The sequence below is a fragment of the Dermatophagoides farinae genome, chromosome 4, assembly GCF_024713945.1.
Source record: "Dermatophagoides farinae isolate YC_2012a chromosome 4, ASM2471394v1, whole genome shotgun sequence".
NCBI lineage: Eukaryota > Metazoa > Arthropoda > Arachnida > Sarcoptiformes > Pyroglyphidae > Dermatophagoides > Dermatophagoides farinae.
In genome coordinates, this window is record NC_134680.1 from 2,384,041 (window position 1) to 2,404,839 (window position 20,799).

The 20,799-nt window shown below is 27.5% G+C and overlaps 3 protein-coding genes across 4 annotated transcripts; 1 reads left to right on the top strand and 2 right to left on the bottom strand.

Moving 5' to 3' along the window:
• The first annotated feature begins 1,238 nt into the window (after nt 1-1,238).
• On the top strand, nt 1,239-2,652 carry LOC124500526 (uncharacterized). The gene is made up of 3 exons (XM_075730008.1): nt 1,239-1,770; nt 1,833-1,990; nt 2,063-2,652. The coding sequence occupies exons 1-3, from the start codon at nt 1,352-1,354 to the stop codon at nt 2,629-2,631; spliced, it is 1,146 nt and encodes a 381-aa protein (XP_075586123.1). The 5' UTR covers nt 1,239-1,351; the 3' UTR covers nt 2,632-2,652.
• A 526-nt stretch (nt 2,653-3,178) lies between these two features.
• Nucleotides 3,179-13,706, bottom strand: Mip (Myoinhibiting peptide precursor). Of its 2 annotated transcripts, none has more exons than XM_047053717.2 (5): nt 13,183-13,706; nt 4,613-5,486; nt 4,495-4,545; nt 4,208-4,390; nt 3,179-4,087 (listed from the first exon to the last, which is right to left on the bottom strand). In XM_047053717.2, exons 2-5 carry the CDS (start codon nt 5,358-5,360, stop codon nt 3,915-3,917), a joined length of 1,155 nt encoding a protein of 384 aa, XP_046909673.1. In that variant the 5' UTR covers nt 5,361-5,486; nt 13,183-13,706; the 3' UTR covers nt 3,179-3,914. The 2 variants fall into 2 exon arrangements, with proteins under 2 accessions (XP_046909673.1, XP_046909674.1); XM_047053718.2 differs by lacking the exon at nt 13,183-13,706 and adding an exon at nt 6,253-6,379.
• Nucleotides 13,707-17,262: 3,556 nt separating this feature from the next.
• On the bottom strand, nt 17,263-19,047 carry LOC124490125 (uncharacterized). The gene is made up of 3 exons (XM_075730665.1): nt 18,894-19,047; nt 18,639-18,763; nt 17,263-17,830 (listed from the first exon to the last, which is right to left on the bottom strand). The coding sequence occupies exons 1-3, from the start codon at nt 18,969-18,971 to the stop codon at nt 17,557-17,559; spliced, it is 477 nt and encodes a 158-aa protein (XP_075586780.1). The 5' UTR covers nt 18,972-19,047; the 3' UTR covers nt 17,263-17,556.
• Between the last annotated feature and the right edge of the window lie 1,752 nt (nt 19,048-20,799).

Genomic DNA, 20,799 nt, shown 5'->3' on the forward strand with positions numbered 1-20,799 from the left:
AATATTTGTATGAATGAATGAATTAATTAGTAACAGAATATTCTATGCATATTTATTTTAAATGATCTTTAATATATGATTATCAATTTCAATGATGATTACCATATTTCAATGTTAGAATTTCTTCTTTTCAATCTTCTTTTTTTCAATGATATTTGATAAGGATTTAATTGTAAAAAATGAAATGAAAACGGGAAAATCTTATTTTAAATAGTTACTTTAAGAAAAAAAAAATATCTTCGTTTCGGTAGTTGCGTCTTATAGTTGCGATTTTATGGTAATTAGAAAAAAATTAATTAACAAAAGCTCATCCGACGTTATCGATCCGATCCAGTGTGTACATAATTGAAGTGTGTTTAATAAAAAAAAAAATTCCGTAATTCATCATCATCACCATCCACGATGTCAAAATGATGATCAATGGATGGATGTTATCGATCGATTTCGGGAAACCAATTTTTAAAGTTGAAAAGTTTTTTTCTCTAACTCAAATTATTAGCGAGAGTGGTGTTTTTCTGGGAAAAATTTTTATGATAATAATAAAAACAAAAAATTCACAAATCTTCGTGAACGTTTGATCTGACAATGAACAGATTATTGGCCACGAGAAAACCATATATTTGATACGCGGTTAATGTTCATGTTTGATGATGATGATGATGATGTTGAATGATATAAAAAATCCAATTTAAATTTATAAGACACACATCATCGTTCAGCAGCAGCGTTGTAATCTTTTTCTTCAAAAAAAAAGAAACAGAACAAAACATTCACAACTTTATTTTGATTTGATTTCATCGTTTGAAACAAACAAAACTTTTAGATATCCATGGATGTGTTAATTATTCATACAGTATGTATGTTTGTGTCTAACTTAACAAACAACAAAAACAACAATGATGACAACAACCCTAATTGTAGTGTTTTTTCTTTTGTTTCATCATCATCATCATCATCAGCATCAATGTCATTCAACATTTTTCCTTTAATGAAAAAAATGGCAAAAAGTTTCAAAAACACATTTTGTTGATTGAAAAAAAATGTTGTGGCTGTGGACGCCATCTTAAGGCCAATGTTAGAACTAGCAGATGGTTTTTGAACTTATGGTTTTTTTTTGGAGAAAACTGAATGATGATGATGATGATGATGATAAAAACCATTAATTGACATTGAGACGGCATCATATTGTTCTCCGTTCGAAAATTCGGTAAGCTTTTAAAAGGGAGAGCCAAATTTTTGCTTATAAAATTTTTAATTCATTTTCATATTCGATTTTTTTCATGGTTGATTTCAAGACGAAATTTAAAATTAATATTTTTTTCCCCTGTAAACAACAAACAACAACAACAATATGAATACCAACACCGTGAATAGCAGCAATAATAATCCGATTGTGAATGATGTTGAAGATATTAAAACGGTTACATATTTCCAGAATCAACCAATACAACAACAATGGTTTATGGTCGTCAGTCATGGCCGAATACCGATGTTTAATGCACCTGAACAACGTTGTCGACGACAATCTGAATTGAAATCCATTGCTAAATCGGTACAAATGGATATGGATCGTCGTAAATTGATGATGAAAATCACTAATAATGATAATGATGAGCAACATTCATTGGAATTAAAATTCTATTCACCACAAGATTATCGTTTCGAGTATTCAATCGATTGTCGTCGTATGGATATATTTCGTCGTTCGAAAAAAGATCGAACATATTTTTATTTTACATTAGAATGTCCTGATACATCAACTCCGATTTCCGTGGTTAATTTGTCCAATCAACAACAACAACAAAATTGAAACAACAACAAGATCGACAATTTCAATATGAATGTCATATGTATCATGCTATAAGCATTTCAAATGCCGAATTTATTGCCGATCTTATGGATAAACAAGTTCAATTGAATTTGAAAAATCAGAAAAATTTCCAACGGTCCACAATTGTTGATAAACGAAAAAAATTGTCCAAAAAAATGAATAAAGATGATGATAATATGAATAATGAAAATAATGTAATTAATTCGGCCAAAAACCTGTCTGTTGTTTTACCTGAAATTGAAAATGTTCGTAGCTGTTCATCGACAAGCATTGAACAATCACATCCATTAGATCGATCATTGGATGAAGTTATGTTGGCCATGCATCATGTACCATCATTATTGGATCTAGAATTATCATCAAAAACAACTATTGGAACGAATAATAATAACAATGTTCAATTTGATTTGGCCTATTCAGACTGTAGCGAACCACAACAAAAGCCATCATCTAGTAATAATCCATTCTTATCGATTGTAAATTCATTACCGATAGCTACATCAAATTGGAATAATGTTCTGAATATTAACGTAAATGAACCGGTATCATCATTATCAACAACAGCGAAACCAATGTCGACTTTATCAAATGGAAATTCACAATCAACGATTAGTCTACCGAAATTATTAATGGTAAAAAATGATATTTCCAAAAATGAATTACAAAAATCTAGTCCATTAGATAATCATAACAGTATATTTGATGATGATTTCGATACATTCATATCGAATCGTATTACGAATGAATTAATGAAAACCAATCAAAATCAATCGGCAACCACTACTACTAAAAATAAATAAACGAACGTTCGAAAAAAAAAATCAAATCGATAATTTGATATTTCTGTAAGGATTAAACTAAATCTTATCCAATCTAATCTAATAATTTTTTAAATATCATTTCAGCTTTGTTGATGATGACAATGATCATGTTTTTATTCAAATGTTTTTTCTTCTCCATTTGTAACCACAAGAACTTTCAAAAAAAAAAAAAAAAAATCAATCAATCAATTATGTTTTATTATCTTTATTAATGGTTTTGTTTATTTTAAATGTTTTAAATATATCATCATCAACATCATATAGTTTTTCAAATTGTTCATGAAATCTTTCAACAACAACAACAAAAAAAAATAATCTATCCAAGAATACTTGAAATGAAATAAATCTTAATATTCTATATATTTCCTATCCTGTTTGTTGTCGTTCTACTGATTAATCAAATGTAAATTCTCAATAACCAACAATATCAATTTAAAAGCTATGCCAAAAAAGATATCAATCAATCAAAGATAAACTAATACACACAATGCTTATCTCAATGATAAAAATTGAAAAACAATAGAGAGAAAACAACTGATTTTTTCGTTTATTTGTTCAGAAAAAAAAACATTTAATGAAAACATATGTCAATATTTTTGGGTCATCATTATCATTATCATTTTTTTTTTGTTGGAAAAAAAGGAATCAATAAAAACAAACACTAAAAACAATCACTTGTACACATAAGACACACACACACACAAACATCATCCTCATCAATACAGGAAAATTATTGCTATTTGATTTTTTTTTCAATTCCATAAAAATGTTTCCGTCTTTTCTGTTTGTTTGTTTGCCAGTCTGATCTATTCTGTTTTGTTCTGTTCTTTTTCAAATGTAACAAATTTTTTTTCTTCAAATTTGTAGGTGTGTGTGTGTGTGTGTGGGCATTTTAGGATCAAAGTGGGTGATCGATATTTGATTAGATTAAATTCAAAATCAAATGAAAAATTAAGAATATCTCTTTCTGTTTGATTTGTTTGTGTGTGTGTGTGTGTGGTGTATGAGTGTGTGCAAATTCTAATAATAACCATAATCCGTTGATATAATCATAATAATAATAAATAATGGATTGTTGAATTTAATCGTTGATTCGTTCGTTTTTTTTTTGCTGATTAATATTAAGTACGTGCGCGCAAAAAAAAACTCGTATTTTTTGATTTGTTTTTTTTGAAAGGAAAAAAATTATCGATTTGTTTGTTTTTTTCTTGGTGATGATAAAATATAGTGGTAATGATGGTTGTGGTGGTTGGTGATGGTCATTATTGTTTTGTTGTTTTTGTTAGTTCAGGAGTTTCTGTTGTCGTTATTGTTATTGGTTGTTGTTGTCCAAGGATTTCCATTGTTTCCTGTGGCGTAATACTACGTTTACGGCCCCACATTCCACGTAATTTATTCCAATGTGTCGGTGCAGCCATACCAATTGATCGTTTTTCTTTTTTGTTCGTTCGTTCGTATTTGTGTTTTGTTTATTTTCAATTGTAAAATCAAGATTAGAATATGAATGATTAGTATTTTCATGACATGGTTATGATATATGGATGATCAAACATACTTTTGCCCCAAGCGGATGACATTTTATTCCATGTTGCTGTACGACGACGTCTACCCCACATACCATGTAATTGATTCCAATTATTTACTGCTGCTGTATTACGTTTACGACCCCAGGCACCTTTCAGATTATTCCAGTTACGTGTTTCAATCGGAATCTTTGATAATGGTGATAATCGTTTTCCTAAACAACATGAAATAATGTTATTATATCAAACAAATCGCAAATTGAATTAAATGTAAACATCGATATCATTTTTCTGTTTTTTTTCTGGTTGTGATACTAACCCCAAGCTGATTGTAGTTTATTCCAATTACCCGCACGTTTACCCCAAGCACCTAGAATAGATAGAAAATAAAAAGTGAATAAAATTTTAAAAGTCTATCAATCAATCAATCAGTTTACCATTAAATTTATTCCATTGATTACGTTTTTCCCATTGATTATAATATTCGCTTATTGGTTGTTGTTGTTGTTCCAGATAATAATCAACCAAAGATGATGGATGATCCATTATAATTGATCCTAAACCCTGATCATCATTTATCATGCCATCATTATTATTGTTAATATCATAATAATAATCAATTGGATATAATAAATCATTCATTGATTGTTGTTGTACATCATCATCATGTAATTCATCTGGATTCATAATTTGTTCATTTTCTTTCTGACCAAATCTTATATTCATTGGTGATGATGATAATTTATGTGGCATATTTAAATGTAATAAACCAGAATCATCCGTTGACCTTTGTTCATTATTATTATTATTATTGGATATCGATGATGATGATGATGACGATGATGGTTGTAATGAAGATGATGATGATAATGGAACAAACATTAATGGATCAAGAATATCAGCTTGTTGTTGTTTTTGATGATGATAAGATGATGATGGTGGTAAAGTTGCCGATACACTCATTGTCATTATCATCATTATAATGGCCAATAAGGCCATCAATGATAATGATGATCGTAAATTCATATTTTGATTTGAATAATTATTATATGAATCAATAAATGTATCGCATTCCTGAATCAATCGTGTTGATTGTTTATCATTATCGTTGGTTTGTTGTTGTTTTAATGTTTCATTTATATCCATAAAATATTTACCAATATTTGTTGGTTGTCGACTATTCATTTTGTTTTGTTTTGACAATTTTTATTTCTTTATTTTATTTTTATTTTTTTTTTATCGATAACAATTTCGATAATTCAATTTATTCGTCTTTTAACCAACTTGATTCCTTGGATCACGATTATATTTCTAGATTGTTTGCGATTTTGAAAAGACAAAAATTATTATTTTTAGAAATTGGATTCAGATTCAGATTAACGATATGATGTGATATATTTAATGATTGTGAAATTAATATTTTTTGATATTTTTATTTTTTCACTTCTAAAATTATTATCAATTTTTATTTTCATTTTTTTATGGCTTATTCGAGAATCGGGACCGAAAATGAAAATTTTTTTTTTCTTTTGCTTTCAATTTAATTTACCTTGGCAATGTTTTTTTTGTTGTTGTTGTTGTTGTTGTTGTAGTTTTTATAATTAACAACAACAATGGCCTAATCATTATCATCAGCATTCACAATTCGAAATTTATCTTATCTTATCTTTTAAACACACACACACTCACAAACTCCTAGTAAGGGAAATATATTTTTATTACTGTTGTTTTTTGTTTACAAACTATAAATATATCTATACTATATATACTACTATTCTATATGTCTATTCTACATTTCATTTCATTCTATATGTGAATCAATATTATAAACATTTCATGGAAACAATTATACATGGAATCAATATGAAAAAAAAGTGAAAAAAAAATTTTTTTTTCTGAATGAACAACATTTAATGATCATTATATTTGTACTATACCAACAACAAAAACAAAAAAAAAGTGATTACTATAATTACCTATATCTATTATAATTATTATCATGCAAACAAAAAAATATTCAACACCATCAGTTTCATCATTGAAAAAAAATAGTGTATGAAAATATTATAAAAGTTACCTGTATAAATGTGAAATATGAATGACCTTAGGAAACCATATTATATTTCATTCATATCATTTTTTTTTTGTTTAATTTCTATTATTGTACAAATTAACAAAGGTCCAGGGTTATGGTCCATTAATCACTATCATCGTCATCATTCATTAGTGGACGACGATTATCCATACAATGTTACCAAAAAAAAAAAAAAAAAAAAAAAAAAAATTCAGTTTTGTTTTGCATTTCAGCCATATGGTCGTCATTAGCCAATACCAAAATCATCATCAATTATCATTTGATTTATCTATTTTTTTTCTGGATAATTTTATTTCAAAACACATACACAACATTAAAAAAAATGCCTGCTGTATTCACGAATTTTGATAATTTGTCATTTTGATTCGATGGGATATATTGGTAATTGATGAAGATGATGATAATGATGCCAACAGTTTACTCTTTTCTGAAAAATCATCATTATTATTATCATTATCATTTTATTGGATGTAAATCATAAAAATTTATTTTATAATAGTGATGATATTGATAAAATCATAAAAAAAAAATCTAGTTTACATAGGTTGAAATAGAATCGAACCAACTGAGTGAAATTCGATATATTTTGTTTATATGTTAAGTCAGATTTATTTTGCTAGCTCTTTTTCTCATAGTCCTCATATTCTTATTTTATCGTTAATAATAATGATCACAAATCAATGGACTAACTGGCTTGAATCATTGAATCAAAATCCTTTGAATGGAAATTCATTATTTTGAAAAAAGTCATTCATAATACAATGATGATGACACCATGTTGTGGTTGTCAACACCAATTGAAGAATTCTAATGACTATTCATCATCATCAGGAATGGATTCAAAGGAATTTATTATAAATTCATAGAATTCGAGCAATTGACTTCATTCTTCATGTTTATGTTTTTGCCTCATTTTTTTTATCTATAGATCAAAATTATGAGGCTTTCTGTAACAGTCCAAGAATCTTATATCCATTATCGGTTTTTTCTTCTGCACTAACATCATTTTCATTTTCCGTTTGAAAAAAAACTTTGTCATTTCATTCCATTTGTCGATTCCGTCATCAATTTATACTTTCATCTCAAATCATCAATGCATACATTAACACAAGAAGCATTTATTGGTATGTCTCACTCTTTGAATGAAAAATAAGAATATCAAAAAAAAACTAAGAATCATCCTGTATATTTTTCTTTTACAGTTATCAGGATTCATTATCATCATCCTCATCATCAATGCTTGATTTGCACAATAGCGCCGGAAACAATGCATGTATGTGTATGTCTATTGGGGGGGATGGAACAAAAATTTTATTACCCACTTGCCCTTTTTTTAATAAATATCATCCATCATTCCATTCTTATTAAATTCACTTTCACTAATTGGAAATACATATGATGATGATCATGATGAACAATATATTATGATGACAAAGTATATGTGACCGGAGGATAAAAAGTTTCTTTTTATTTGTCTTTTATATTTATTATTTGGATGTAACAATAATGATAATTGGCAATATTTTCCAGATACAACATGTTAAAGATTAAATACTATATTGTTGACATGAAACAACAATGACATTAATTGATTATTATAATAAGGATTTTATATTCCATAGATATGTGATGTCCTTCAAAGAACATCGTAAAATAAAAACGCAATTTCCTTTTCCTTTAATTTTGGCCCATATTTTTGGATCAAAATCATCAAATACCGTTTGGAAAAAACTTGGTCATGAATCATCAACCAATTGGATATTCAACCAACAACAATCGATGTGAAACTTGTTTAGAAAATGTTCATGCTTTCGATCAAGGACAATGATAAAAGCATCACTGTCCATCATAAAATCAGAATTCAATCGAATCTTAACGGATTATGGACTCGGCAAACGCTAATATTTGTATACCACTATTAGATGAAATTCCGTTCTTTATTATGACAAGAACGAGTCGAATGAGCACTCGGAAGCGTTGATTTGAAAGAATATGTGAAAGACATATCTGCTCAACAAGTGTTTGCAGTTTATAACACTGGTAAGGACAACAATTTATCCGATTATTTTCAATCTCATCTACTTACAAATCATAGCCAAGATCCTTTTATATGAAGTTTCTACAAAGAAAAACTTTTGAAAAAAGTTTCTTTTACAATATTATTCAAAATTGGTAAAACAAATTCTCCATTATGCCAATGGTGATGATCCAGAAAATAAAGAATTGTCATTTCATGGCAAACAACATCATCACCACTACTACTAGAACTAATCATTCAAATTAATCTTTAAAAAGAACAAAACAAAGACACTTACATAAAATTCTGTATTCTTATTGGTAAAATGAATCATTCCAGATTCATATATATATTTTCGAGAAAGTTGTATACATTTGATTACCAATGACCTTCTTAATCGTCGTAAAACTTTTCACAACCGACAATAGTAATTATTATTATTATATATTTGTTTTATTCTTCTTGTTTAGCTTAATTATGATCATAAAAAAAGTATATGAATAGTCATTTTTTTCCATCTTCTACATAGGTTTGTGTCCGTTGGGTTCTATGGTCCTAACTTTTTTTCGGTTATTGTCTACCATACTGAATGCGATTAGCTGGTCACTTTGATGATGATGGTGATAATGTCGTATTTTTACAAGACTATGCATAGAATATTTTTCACTGTATCACAATTTTTTTCCATTATTATCACTGTCTGCTTGCCTGATATGTATGGATTATAATTGTTTATTTTTTTCTGTTTAGGTAATTATAATCATCATCATCATCATCATGAAAGCAATGAATGAACAGTTGAAAAAAATTTCAGGTTATTTTATGATGAAGAAAAGTTTTCAAATGGAGAAAAATTTTCCACAAAATTTTTTTTTCTCCTTAGAGTAATATATATATTATGAAACAATTCTCTAACATAATACACAAACACAATCAACAACCCAATGTTTTAATAACACATTTGAATTTAATTGTCTTAATTAAATCATTATTATGGTTGTAATCATCATCATCATCATCATAAAATTGCCCAAAAAAACTGGTTAATTAATTTGAATTGAATTTTTTCACCATAAAAAAATAAAACAGTGAAAAAAAATTTTTGTAGATTTTTAAAAAAAAAAAAATAACAAAACTCAATTTACGACAGAATGGTCACCACACACGTACATAAACACAGAATATTGTAGGGTATCATTAGTTTGAAAGCTAAATTAGTTGTTTATGTAATTTCATTGAAAATTTCGTAAAAAAAAACTAAGTTCAATTTATATCATTCACTAAAATGTTTTTAAATATGAATTGAAAAGTTTTTTTTTGTCTAGAAAATTTCTTTCGTATTTTTTTTTGTCAAAATTAACCTACTCGATTATTTCCATTTCAATGAATTTATTCATTATTTATTGTTGGCCACTCAAAAAAAAAACAAGACTTGATTAACTTGATTTTTTTTTCATGTGAATTTTAAGAAACAAAAAAAAAATATATTCAAGTTCTAATTCGATTTCTTACTGTTTTCGATTATATATACAGATGAGATTCAATGTATATGAAACTTTTTTAAATCATACGAAAAAAAAAACTTTTCCATCTTCATGAAAATATCCTGGAATTTAAAATGTTCAAAGAATTTGATAATTCACATTTTTTTTCTTGCCTTCTCCATTGATTATTTTGTTATTTACATTACAAAAATTCTTGTTAATGATAATAATATGAATTGTAGAAAAAATTTCGTCAATTCTTTTTTTTCAAACAACTTTTTTTCTATAGAAAAAAGAGCATTTTTTTAATATATGAATGAATATATATATGATTTCATTTGATTACTTTGTAATTTTTTCTCATCTAATGTTTTTTTTTAATGAAATGAAAATGTCAAAGATAACAGTAAATTTTCTATGTTAATCAACAACCGTGTGATGTTGGGCGTTACCGGGAACTCCAATCTATTTTTGTTATATACAAACACACAACCTTACAGCACATAGGCGTATAGATTGTCATCAATTTCAATTTTTTATTTTCTCAAAAAAATTATGGCTACAAAAAATTGATTTATTTTATAATTTCAATTCGATTAAAAATTTCTAAAATATTCAGCGATGGATCATCGTCATCATCATCATAAATCACTCACCAAGATGTTATTAAATCATCAATATATGTCAATTGATCAATCATATAGAAAAGAAAATTTTTTTTTTCCAATCTTCCCGATTCAATTCGAACCAATTATTATTGTTATTATTTTCAATTGAATAAATAAAATCAAATCGAATAAGAAAATCAGATCAGAACGAGATGATTATCATCATCGTACTTGAAAATAAATTCATTATATTTGAAACATTTGGTAATAATTATTCAATCTTAATCATCATCATCGTTATACTCGAAAGAGACGAAATTGTACAAATTTGTTTACCATAATGATTATCATTAAGTGTGTGTGTGTGCATGTTTTCCCTTTTCTTTTCATTTTAATCTAATATCAAATAAATAGGAAAGAATCTAAAAACTAAGCTAAAAAGAAGACGGAAATTAATTAATTTAAGAAAAATATTGAACGATTTTATATCCAATTCGCTATGATCATAGGATCATAGAATCGAAGAATACATACATAATAAAAGTAGAAATACAAACATATCAAGAAAACTTTGATCATACCATTGATTATAATAATAATAATGATGATGATTAAAACATCATCGTCATAATAAATCCATAAGTTTTTTGTTCAAATAAAATAAAAAAAAACTTATTTCACATTAGGGATTATTAATGATTATTAAAAATAAAATGGTCATATTTACATAGTGCATAGTAATTATTTAGACCAAATATTTGATACAAATCAAATAATTTATTTATCTAAATTGAATATACACGTTAAGACACAATTTTCCTAATTAAATTTTTGTTTTTTGGCCATCACCTACACACACACCACATAGAGACATTCAATGGAAATGAATATTTTTCAATTTGAAATGAATGATGGCCTATCAAAGGTCAAGACTATATTAACCTAGAATTGTTTTTTGTTTGTTTACTGCAAATATTTGATGAATGAAATGATTTCGAATTATTATAATTATGATTCATTATTATCATAAATGAATAAATAAGCGAATCAATCAGGAATTCAATATTAACAGAATATATTTCTGATCAACATCCGTATGGATTGAGATATTTTTATACAATTATTCTTTCTAAATTGATGTCTATTCGGAATAAATATCGGTTACACAGGCACAAGGCAATGAGTATTATCATTTGCACAGAATTGCTGATAATCGATAACAGCTGCCGGATTCTATTTGAAATAATAGTCTTGATTCTTCATTGTTGACACATATTCTTCACACAGACACATACTGAATGTGAATATAGCAGTGACTTTCATAAAACATCGATTGATTGATTGATTTATTGTTTATTTATTATTATTATTATCAAACAATCAAGATAAAAATCGGTTAGCAATCAAGAAGAAGGGAAAGAAATAAATATAACAAACAAACAAACAAAAACTAAAAAAAAAATCCTTCAATAATCTTCATATAGCACAAACGAAAAGAAGAAAAAGTTTTCCATTCCAGATTTGCTTCAAAATTATTTTGATTATTTGTCCTCGAAACTCGAACACACAAAGGTCAAATGTACATTTTCCTGGTACTCAATTTTTCACCTCCTCTTTGAGAATCTCAAGTAGCATTATCTATCTAGATTCAATGACAATTACAAAAAAAACAAAAGTTGGCCTTGAATCAAGTTGAAAAAAAATAATTCTAAATAAATTTCACTATTCAATATTGATGACGGTAATTATTGTCAAATATTCTAAAATATTTTTTTCTTCATTGAAAAATTTCTCCAACATCGTAAATCATAAAGGATTTTCGACCTTTTTCTTTTCCGAAGACAGATTAACCGAACGTTTAATGGCGTGCCAATGGTCAATTAATAATACGGATTTATTTTTTTTTTAAATCGCGACAGAATGAATATTCGGTCGGATATGTTAGATTTATATGACTACGAAAAGATTTGATCTGAATGACAACAATGGTAACGATTCTATACACTAAATCTATAAAAATTAAAAAAATAGAAATCAAAGAATCAAGAATGATGATGAACATTTTTTTGGAGAGAAAAAAAAACCATCACCATAATAATCACAGAATATAAAAAAATAAGCAGTAAAAAATTATTATTTCTTGCAAATTTTGCAAGAATTTATTTCGTAGAAAAATTTAAAATATTCAAATTCTAGAATGAACCAGAAAAAAATAGCTCTTCAATAATCATTATTTCCCTCTTTTTCTTGCTCTATCTTTGTGTGTTTTTAATTACAATTTATAACTAAAAAAAAGGTAAAATAAAATTGGCAAACAATTTTTTTCTCCTTCACCAAATTGAACCTCATTTGGTACAACCTCATTGGATTCATGCTGATAAAAATAAAATTGGGCTAAATTTTTTTTTTGAAAAAAAGATCAAATATTAATTCAATGTCCTTATACTATAGTAATTACTACACACACACATATTGGCCAATCAATAGGGCTACCATATTTTTCCAAACAAAAGTACGGACAATCCATTTATCATATATACAACCATATACAATCATTACAAGATAAGTACTAAAATTCCGGACATGTCCGGACTAAATCCGGATAAAATTCTGATCGAATTCTTTTGCTCTTGCTCTATCGATTATTGAAAATTTTCAATTTCGATTTAAAATTTTTTATTCTTTTATTTCTTTTTCAGTTATTTTTTTCAGTTATCCCATTCGCGCTATATCCCATCGTAAATTCAAGTGATTAAATCAAACTTAAAAAGAAAATACGAGAAAAAATCCGAAAAAGACTTACCTTTTTTCTTTACTTTCTCCGATTGATATTTTTTTTTTTTGGTCGGTCGTTAAGGAAAATCCAATCTAATTCTTCAATTCAATAATTTTTCTATTTTGTTCACTTGTTGTTACTGGTTCAATGTATTAATCAGGAAAATGAATGAATAAATCGAATTGAGTATTGTTTTTTTTTTGGAAAAAAATACAATCTTTTCATCCGAAGTAATTAATAATGTTGCTTATTTTTTTTTCTCGTTGATTGTTTCGTTTCGTTTCTGGAAATGAATTTTCGTAGGATTATAATTGTTTCAGGATATGTTTGTTTGTTCAAGATAGACAGAATTAATCAATCAGGTTGTTCGATTGACACTTTTTGTTTGTTTGTCGTTTTCGCTTGCTTGGTTCCAATTCAATGTGATGGTGGTGTGTGTTTGATGTTGTCTGATGAATGAATTCATTCACACACACAGGCTAGTTTATTTATATACGGAAAAAATTTTTTTGACCAAACAAATGATTCTAAAAATGGTTGCCCTGTGTACGGTATCATAATCACTGAACGCACACACACACACACACACACAAAGCTGAAAAAGCGAACGATGATGACGTAACGGATCGATTCGGGTGGAGACAACCAAAAATTATCGTATCCGGTTGAAGTTTGTCGTTAAATGTGCATGTTAAGTGTGTGGCTCGACGACCAAATACATGACAGAGAAAAACGTATCGAAAATTTTACAAAATCGGATTCGACGCAATTTGAAAGATTGAAAAAATTCCTACGAATTCAATGATTCTTTGAATAAAAAGGCTAAAATGAAAGAATAATGTTTTGATCTTTGATTAAAAATGTCGATGTAAAATTCGGATTTCGATTTGATACGATTCGATTGCATTTTTTTTTGTTTTTGTTGAGCATCCAACCGAATATTCTTTCGACAATCTGCTCAATCTGTTTTTGTATATGGCTGATCAAGTAAAACACATACACACACTCATATGAAATGGGCCAGGTTGTTCAATTCAATCAAACGAAAAAAAACAAAAACAGGTTGAAAGATATTCACACACACACACACACACACACACACACACACACACACACACACACACACACACACACACACAGATACACTTAATTTTGCTAATAAATCTTTCCTTTTTTTGCTCAAAATGTCGTCATATTTTTTTCATCGATTCAATCGGTTAAGTAAATATTTTTTTCTACTTTTTTCCGCAACAACAACTTTGAACAACAAAAATCATTTGATGACGATAAATGAAAATAAAAATTTGAAGAATGAGTTTGAAGAAGAAAACATGAAGAAAAAACTATCAACGATGTATCGATCAAAAGGGAGAATGGAAAATAACAACAACCTCAACAAAAAAAAAGTTCTTCGATATTTTCGAATAATTTTTTCAAATTTCGTACATCGATTGTTTCGTTCATCATTTTTGATGATGATTCGAATTCAAAATTTTTTTTTGACTCATGCGACAATTTTTGAATTATTAGCTGGAAATTTTTTATTTTTGTACAAAAACAGCAAAAAAAAAATACTAAAATTTAAGATTTATGACATTTCATTATTTTCATGTCTTAGTCGCCGTTTTTTTTCATATTAAAAAATATCCAAAATTATTGAAACAGCAAAAGAACAAAAAAAAATCGTTTATCTACTCTCGTTTATTGGCCGGATTAAAATCCATCTTTTTTTTTTTAGTTACCCGTGAATTATTTTTTTTTTTTTGCTTCCGATAGAAAAAACAATGGCCTACACAATCATTCCATCAAAGAAGATTGAAGCCATCTTAATTTTCTTGATTTATTCTTTATTGTTTTCTATTATTTGTGCTGAATTTATCGTTACTAATGTCGATGCCGTTGCTCCACAGAATCGTCGTCATCGTCAATATTATCCATGGCCAACACCATCAAAAAAGAATAATAATGATGATAATCAAACAAATGGAAGTAATTCTAGATCAACAGATTCGTTACCAAATAATGTTGTATTCAATGAAAATGATCACGTGAATCCGATTTCCAAAAATGAACAAAAAGAAAAACTACGACGACGATCAATAATGGGACGAATATCTAATCTGATAAGTTGTATGAGTAGTGGTATAAATTTTAGAAAGAAAAATAAAAAACTAGAACAATCAAGTATTAACGACGTCTAATCCGGAAACTAACAATGATTCAATCAATGATCAATGAAATTGAACAAACAAACAAACAAAAAAAAATTCCAATCTCATAATGTCTTTCGAAAATTTTACTTATTTATTTTTATATAATTTTTTTCAGGCAAAATTTTTTTTTTTTTTGGAATTTTTGAATTTTTTTTTCTTATAATTATTGTTTGAATTTCGATTTATTTTTTTTTCTTTGTTTTGTGATTGTTGAAAATTGCAATTACCGATGCATGCACAATATATATTTAGTATATAGTGTTGTTTGGTTCCACGAACAATTACCAACAAAAACAATTTGTTTGTTTTTCAATAAAAACAAAAAACAAAAAAAATTCCATGAACCAATTATTCTATGTTACATTAGTATTTATTTGTTTGTTGCAAAATAAAACACATCTCCGTTCATTCACCGCCATCAACATATAAATAGTTCACCATAGAAATTCACCATGAATTTTCAGTTTTTTTTAATATTATTTTGTAAAAGGTTTTTGTCAATGTTGTCGTTAGGATCAGAATAGTTTTTTTTTATCTTGTTTTTCCAAAAAAAATCCGATTTATATTTTCGTTTATTCATTGAAAATTTTTTCCTACTCTTATCCATCCATCCATTTATTTCGATTGAATTATGATGCAACAACAGAAACGAATATTACAAAATTACCTGCTAATGATGTACATAATGATTTTCGTTTTTGTTACTGTAAATGGTACCTTTATGGATTCGAATAAACCTGATTATGATGTTGAAAAACGTTTAGAATATTTTAACCGTGATAATTTACGTAATCGTCGAATTGAATGGGAAAATACAATGATACATTTATGTGAAAGTGAAGAACATTTACAAAAAAGACGACAACAACTAATGAAACAACGAGAACAAGAAAAGAAAGATGAAAAATTAAAACAATTCCAAATTCATGAACGTGGTGTAGCAATGGCCGAACGACAACAACAATCATCATCTATTCGACCAAAACGGCCATTGAAAATGATTGGAAAACGTTACTATCGTAATCATCAATCGATACGATCAAATTCGATTTGATTGAATTAATAGATTTGAATTAGAATTTTTTTTTTCGAATAAAATAAAAAACAACCCAAATCGGGGGGAATTGAAATTTTAATTTTTTTTTTGAATTACTATGATTTTTTCCAATATTCCAAATTGGCCAAAAATGGTGACGATGATAAGGATGCGGAAATTGTTGTTTCAAATTCAAATATTTTATGGTTTAATGATTACTATTACCGTTCAAATTATTGATGGTGGTAGTGCTGGTGTTGATGGTGGCAATAACGGTAAATCAAATGTTCATATCGATCGTAATAGTGATATGAATTTACAAGCATTACGTGATGCCGATCAAATGATGAAATTTTCGATCGAAATGAATCAACAGGAAAATGAAATGTTAAATAATATGAGACAAGCATTGAATGAAGCAATTAAAAATGGTACTTTATCATCAAAAAAATCAAATTTCAAAGAATCGACGGTTAAAATTCATGAACGTGCAATCGGAACAGCAGAATATGATGATCATCATGATGAAGATAGTGGAAAATTACAAAAATATATACGGCTAATAAAAACATCACCACCACCAATTCCTCTCGAGTATGAACAAATGGAAAAGAAAAAATCAAAATATTGGAAAACCAGAAGAAATGCGATGAAAAAAGTTGTTAATCATATTGATTCGGTTTATGGTTTATTTGGTTTAAAATCAAAACGGCGACAACATCGGCAAATTAATTCTGATAAAAGTGTTGTTGGTGGCACTGGTGGTGGTAGTTATGAACAACATACACCAATTTCTATAGCACAGCTATATGGTCATCGACGACAACAACGTCAACGGCCATTGATAATGGAATAATTTCCATCATCATCACCTGTATTGAAAAAAATGCATGAACAAACATATCCTATACCATTTATGTGTTTTATTATTCATTTTCAAAAAAAAAATGAAGAATTATAAACCAAAAATAAAAATTATCAAATTATTTTAAAAGAACACCACAACATGCAAAAATAAACATAAAAAAATATTTTTATTCAACCAAAATCAATAAACAAATCAGGACAATGATGGTGTGAATACGGTCCAATAATTAAATAGAATTTAATGCAGCCTCGCGTTGTTGGTCCACCTCGATGATGATGATAATTTCAGCGACGACGACGACGGCGACGATATTCTGGTCTTACTGCTTTTGCACGATCAATATCCGCATGTGTTAGAAATGGTCCATCAGAACCGATACGATCATTAAGATCAAAAAACATTGGTGATGTTTCACAAGGAATGGCATCAGCTCTTCTTCTACAGGTATGTGTTGACTGATCAAATACTAAACGATCACTACAGAAGAATGAATAATGCAATACCTGGATACGATTACCGGCATTATGAGCCGTATGACAACGGTGAAATATTCTACATCTAAATTATTAATATATCATAGGAATATAGGAAAAGGAAAAAAAGAATTTAAAAATTAAAATATTTAAAATTAAAATTCAACAAGTGTAATACAAATATAATTTGATTGTTTTCGTTGTTCGTTGTTTTCAAATTTTCCGAATAGAAACAAAAATGATCAACTGACCATTTTGTTTGTTTACCCGACTACTACTATCTAAATAATGACCTAACGGAATGAGACAACGATGTGTGTGTGACTGTGACCCAAAAATTATCAAAATTGATAAAAGACTGCAATAAACACACACACACGGAGAGAGAAAAATGTTCATCGCGTAAATAATAAACGTACAATGTGAAAAATATGAAATTCATAACCGATAACAAATTCTATCATCATCATCATCATCATCAAATAGGTTAGGTAAATTTACAATATGAAAATTGATTGATACCATTGGTTATAGTGTATCACATTTTTATTTGATTTATTGTGTCTATGTCTTGGAATTACTGTGTGTGTGTGTGTGTGTGTGTTTACCTATGACAAGAGAAAAAAAAACCAGTAAACTGAAATCATCGATACAAAATTTTGTAATGTAAAAGAAAAAAAAACAAAATATATATGTAAATTATCCCTAGATATATCTATTGATTTCAAAATATGAAAAACTACTGCTACACACACACACACACACACACACACCAAACTAGGGCTAAAATAAGGGAAAGATGATTTTTTGAAATTGATAAACTTTTCGAATCTAATCGCTAATTTTGTCTGTAATTATTCTTATTGAAAAATTTTCTCATAGCACCAACTTACTGATATTCAACATCGGCAAAGAAACCATCTTTATCCTTTTCACATTTGAATGTAGAATTAAAATCTTTACCCATAGTAATAATTCTAGCGCCGTCCGGCAATCCAGTTCTCGATATTCGTTGAGTCTGTATATATATAAAAAAAAAACAATTTTTTCATTAAAATTCAAACAAACAAAATGAAACAAAATGAAATTCACCAACCAATCAACCAACCAACCAACACACACACACACACACACACACACACACTTACCCGCCGCCGAGAAATTGATGATTCAATCATAATCATAATGGTCAAAATAATCGATATAGTTATTCGATAAAATTTCATTGTCGTTTTGTAACGGAAATTAAACTAACACTTGGATTCTTTTCACAATCAAAAAAAAGGTTGATACAAACGTAAAAAAAAAATTTTCAATATTAATTTAAAAAAAAATTAGAATTGATTTTAAATTAGTCCATTAATATATTGAAGTATTCGGTAATTGTTTCATTATAATTAAATATAATTACGATTTTTCTAGACATACATTGAAACCAAATGTCGATGGACGATATATGAATGATATGAACATCATCTATATTTGTATCTATATCTATATTTTCTTTGTTCAACAAGAAAAATGAAAGATTCACTTTTGTGTATTGAAAATTCAAACTCTTTTGTTGTTCCACAATATTCCATTCTATTGAAATTTTGAATGAAATCGTATTTGAAGATAATTGCAAAAAAAAACTTTCTCTTTTTTTTCCTGAAAATTGACGACAATTCATCTTTCCTTTCACATTTTGTCCGATGTATTTGTTGTACTTGAAGTTAGATTGAAAAGTTTTCGGTAAAATAAAAAGAGTCATATTTTTTTGGAAAAAATAGACTTGATATCCAAATGAAAACTGGACATTAGATTGAATTTGATATTTGATGTAAGAGAGAGAGAGAGACATTGAAATTCATCATCATCACCCATTAATGAATATAAGAAATATATGTTATTCAAATCTGATAGAAAAAAACGACAATTTAAAACGAAAGATGTCGCCCATGTTCAACAAGGATCATTAATCATGATTATTTTTCTTCAATTATTATCATCATTATTTTTTTTCGTCTTCAAAAAACATTGGAAAATGTGATTTTCATTATATTTTTTTTTCTGGAATAAACGAATCGAATGAAAATGAATTCATTATTATTGTCCATCATTTTATTATTTACCATTTTATGGTGGCCCTGTTGTTTGGCAAAAAATACTAGCCATTTGATTGTTGACCAAAATAATGCTACTGTTGTATTATTAATGAATTCAACTGATAAAGATAATCATCTTGAACGAACATTTATCATCAATGATGGATTGAATAATGTAAACAAAATAAATTCTGATCGTATTGATGAAATCGTTCCCAAACGGTGGACAGAACAAACATTTGATTGGAAATTTATAATTACACATTGTTTATTGTTTACATTTATTATTGCCATGGCCATGATATTCTTCACCATATATGTGGTCGTATTTTTTCATTATATTAAACAAAATAAAATTGATTATCATGTAATTATACCAATGAATGATTTTTAATTACCATTTTTATTATCTAATTGTAATATGATGTTAATGATTATGATGAGAAAATTTTATAAAATTCAAAATATTAAACAAGTGATTCTATTCTAATTTCAATATTTTGAGTATTATTCCGTTCACAGACAATGTTATATTTTTGTTCGTTTGCCGGATGTTTTTTTTCCAAATTTCAGAAATTCTGCCTATGAAATAAATTGAGTTGAAAAACAAAAAATGTTCAATATAATTCGATTTAATTATTGGTCATTCATGTCCACAATGATCATCATTAATTGTTGGTTATTATATCTATTCATTCTTTATTGCCAAAGCAATATCTATGATTTATTGGCCACAAAAAATAATTATAATTGTAAACATCTGTATCAATCAATAGAATGTTATCTTTTTATGGTATCGATTATAGCAACTAGTTCAATGATCATGATAATTGTAGAGATCATCGTTTTATGGTATTATCGCTATCAAATTGGTCGATATTTTCCAGCATATCAATTCACATGTCTATTTGGACGTATAATACGAATAATTTTCGAATTTATTTTTATTGAATTATTTTAATGAAAT

Excerpts from the sequence above, each read along its gene's own strand:
- Mip (XM_047053717.2), bottom strand. The coding sequence starts at position 5,360 with ATGAATAGTCGACAACCAACAAATATTGGTAAATATTTTATGGATATA. Across the intron at positions 4,391-4,494 it reads TAAACTACAATCAGCTTGGG|GAAAACGATTATCACCATTA; the intron begins GTTAGTATCACA and ends CATGTTGTTTAG. Across the intron at positions 4,088-4,207 it reads GTCATCCGCTTGGGGCAAAA|AAAAACGATCAATTGGTATG; the intron begins GTATGTTTGATC and ends CGAACAAAAAAG.
- LOC124500526 (XM_075730008.1), top strand. The coding sequence starts at position 1,352 with ATGAATACCAACACCGTGAATAGCAGCAATAATAATCCGATTGTGAAT. Across the intron at positions 1,771-1,832 it reads GATACATCAACTCCGATTTC|TCAATATGAATGTCATATGT; the intron begins CGTGGTTAATTT and ends AGATCGACAATT. Across the intron at positions 1,991-2,062 it reads AAAATTGTCCAAAAAAATGA|CTGAAATTGAAAATGTTCGT; the intron begins ATAAAGATGATG and ends CTGTTGTTTTAC.
- LOC124490125 (XM_075730665.1), bottom strand. The coding sequence starts at position 18,971 with ATGAAATTTTATCGAATAACTATATCGATTATTTTGACCATTATGATT. Across the intron at positions 18,764-18,893 it reads CATCAATTTCTCGGCGGCGG|ACTCAACGAATATCGAGAAC; the intron begins GTAAGTGTGTGT and ends ATATATATACAG. Across the intron at positions 17,831-18,638 it reads TTTGCCGATGTTGAATATCA|ATGTAGAATATTTCACCGTT; the intron begins GTAAGTTGGTGC and ends TTAATAATTTAG.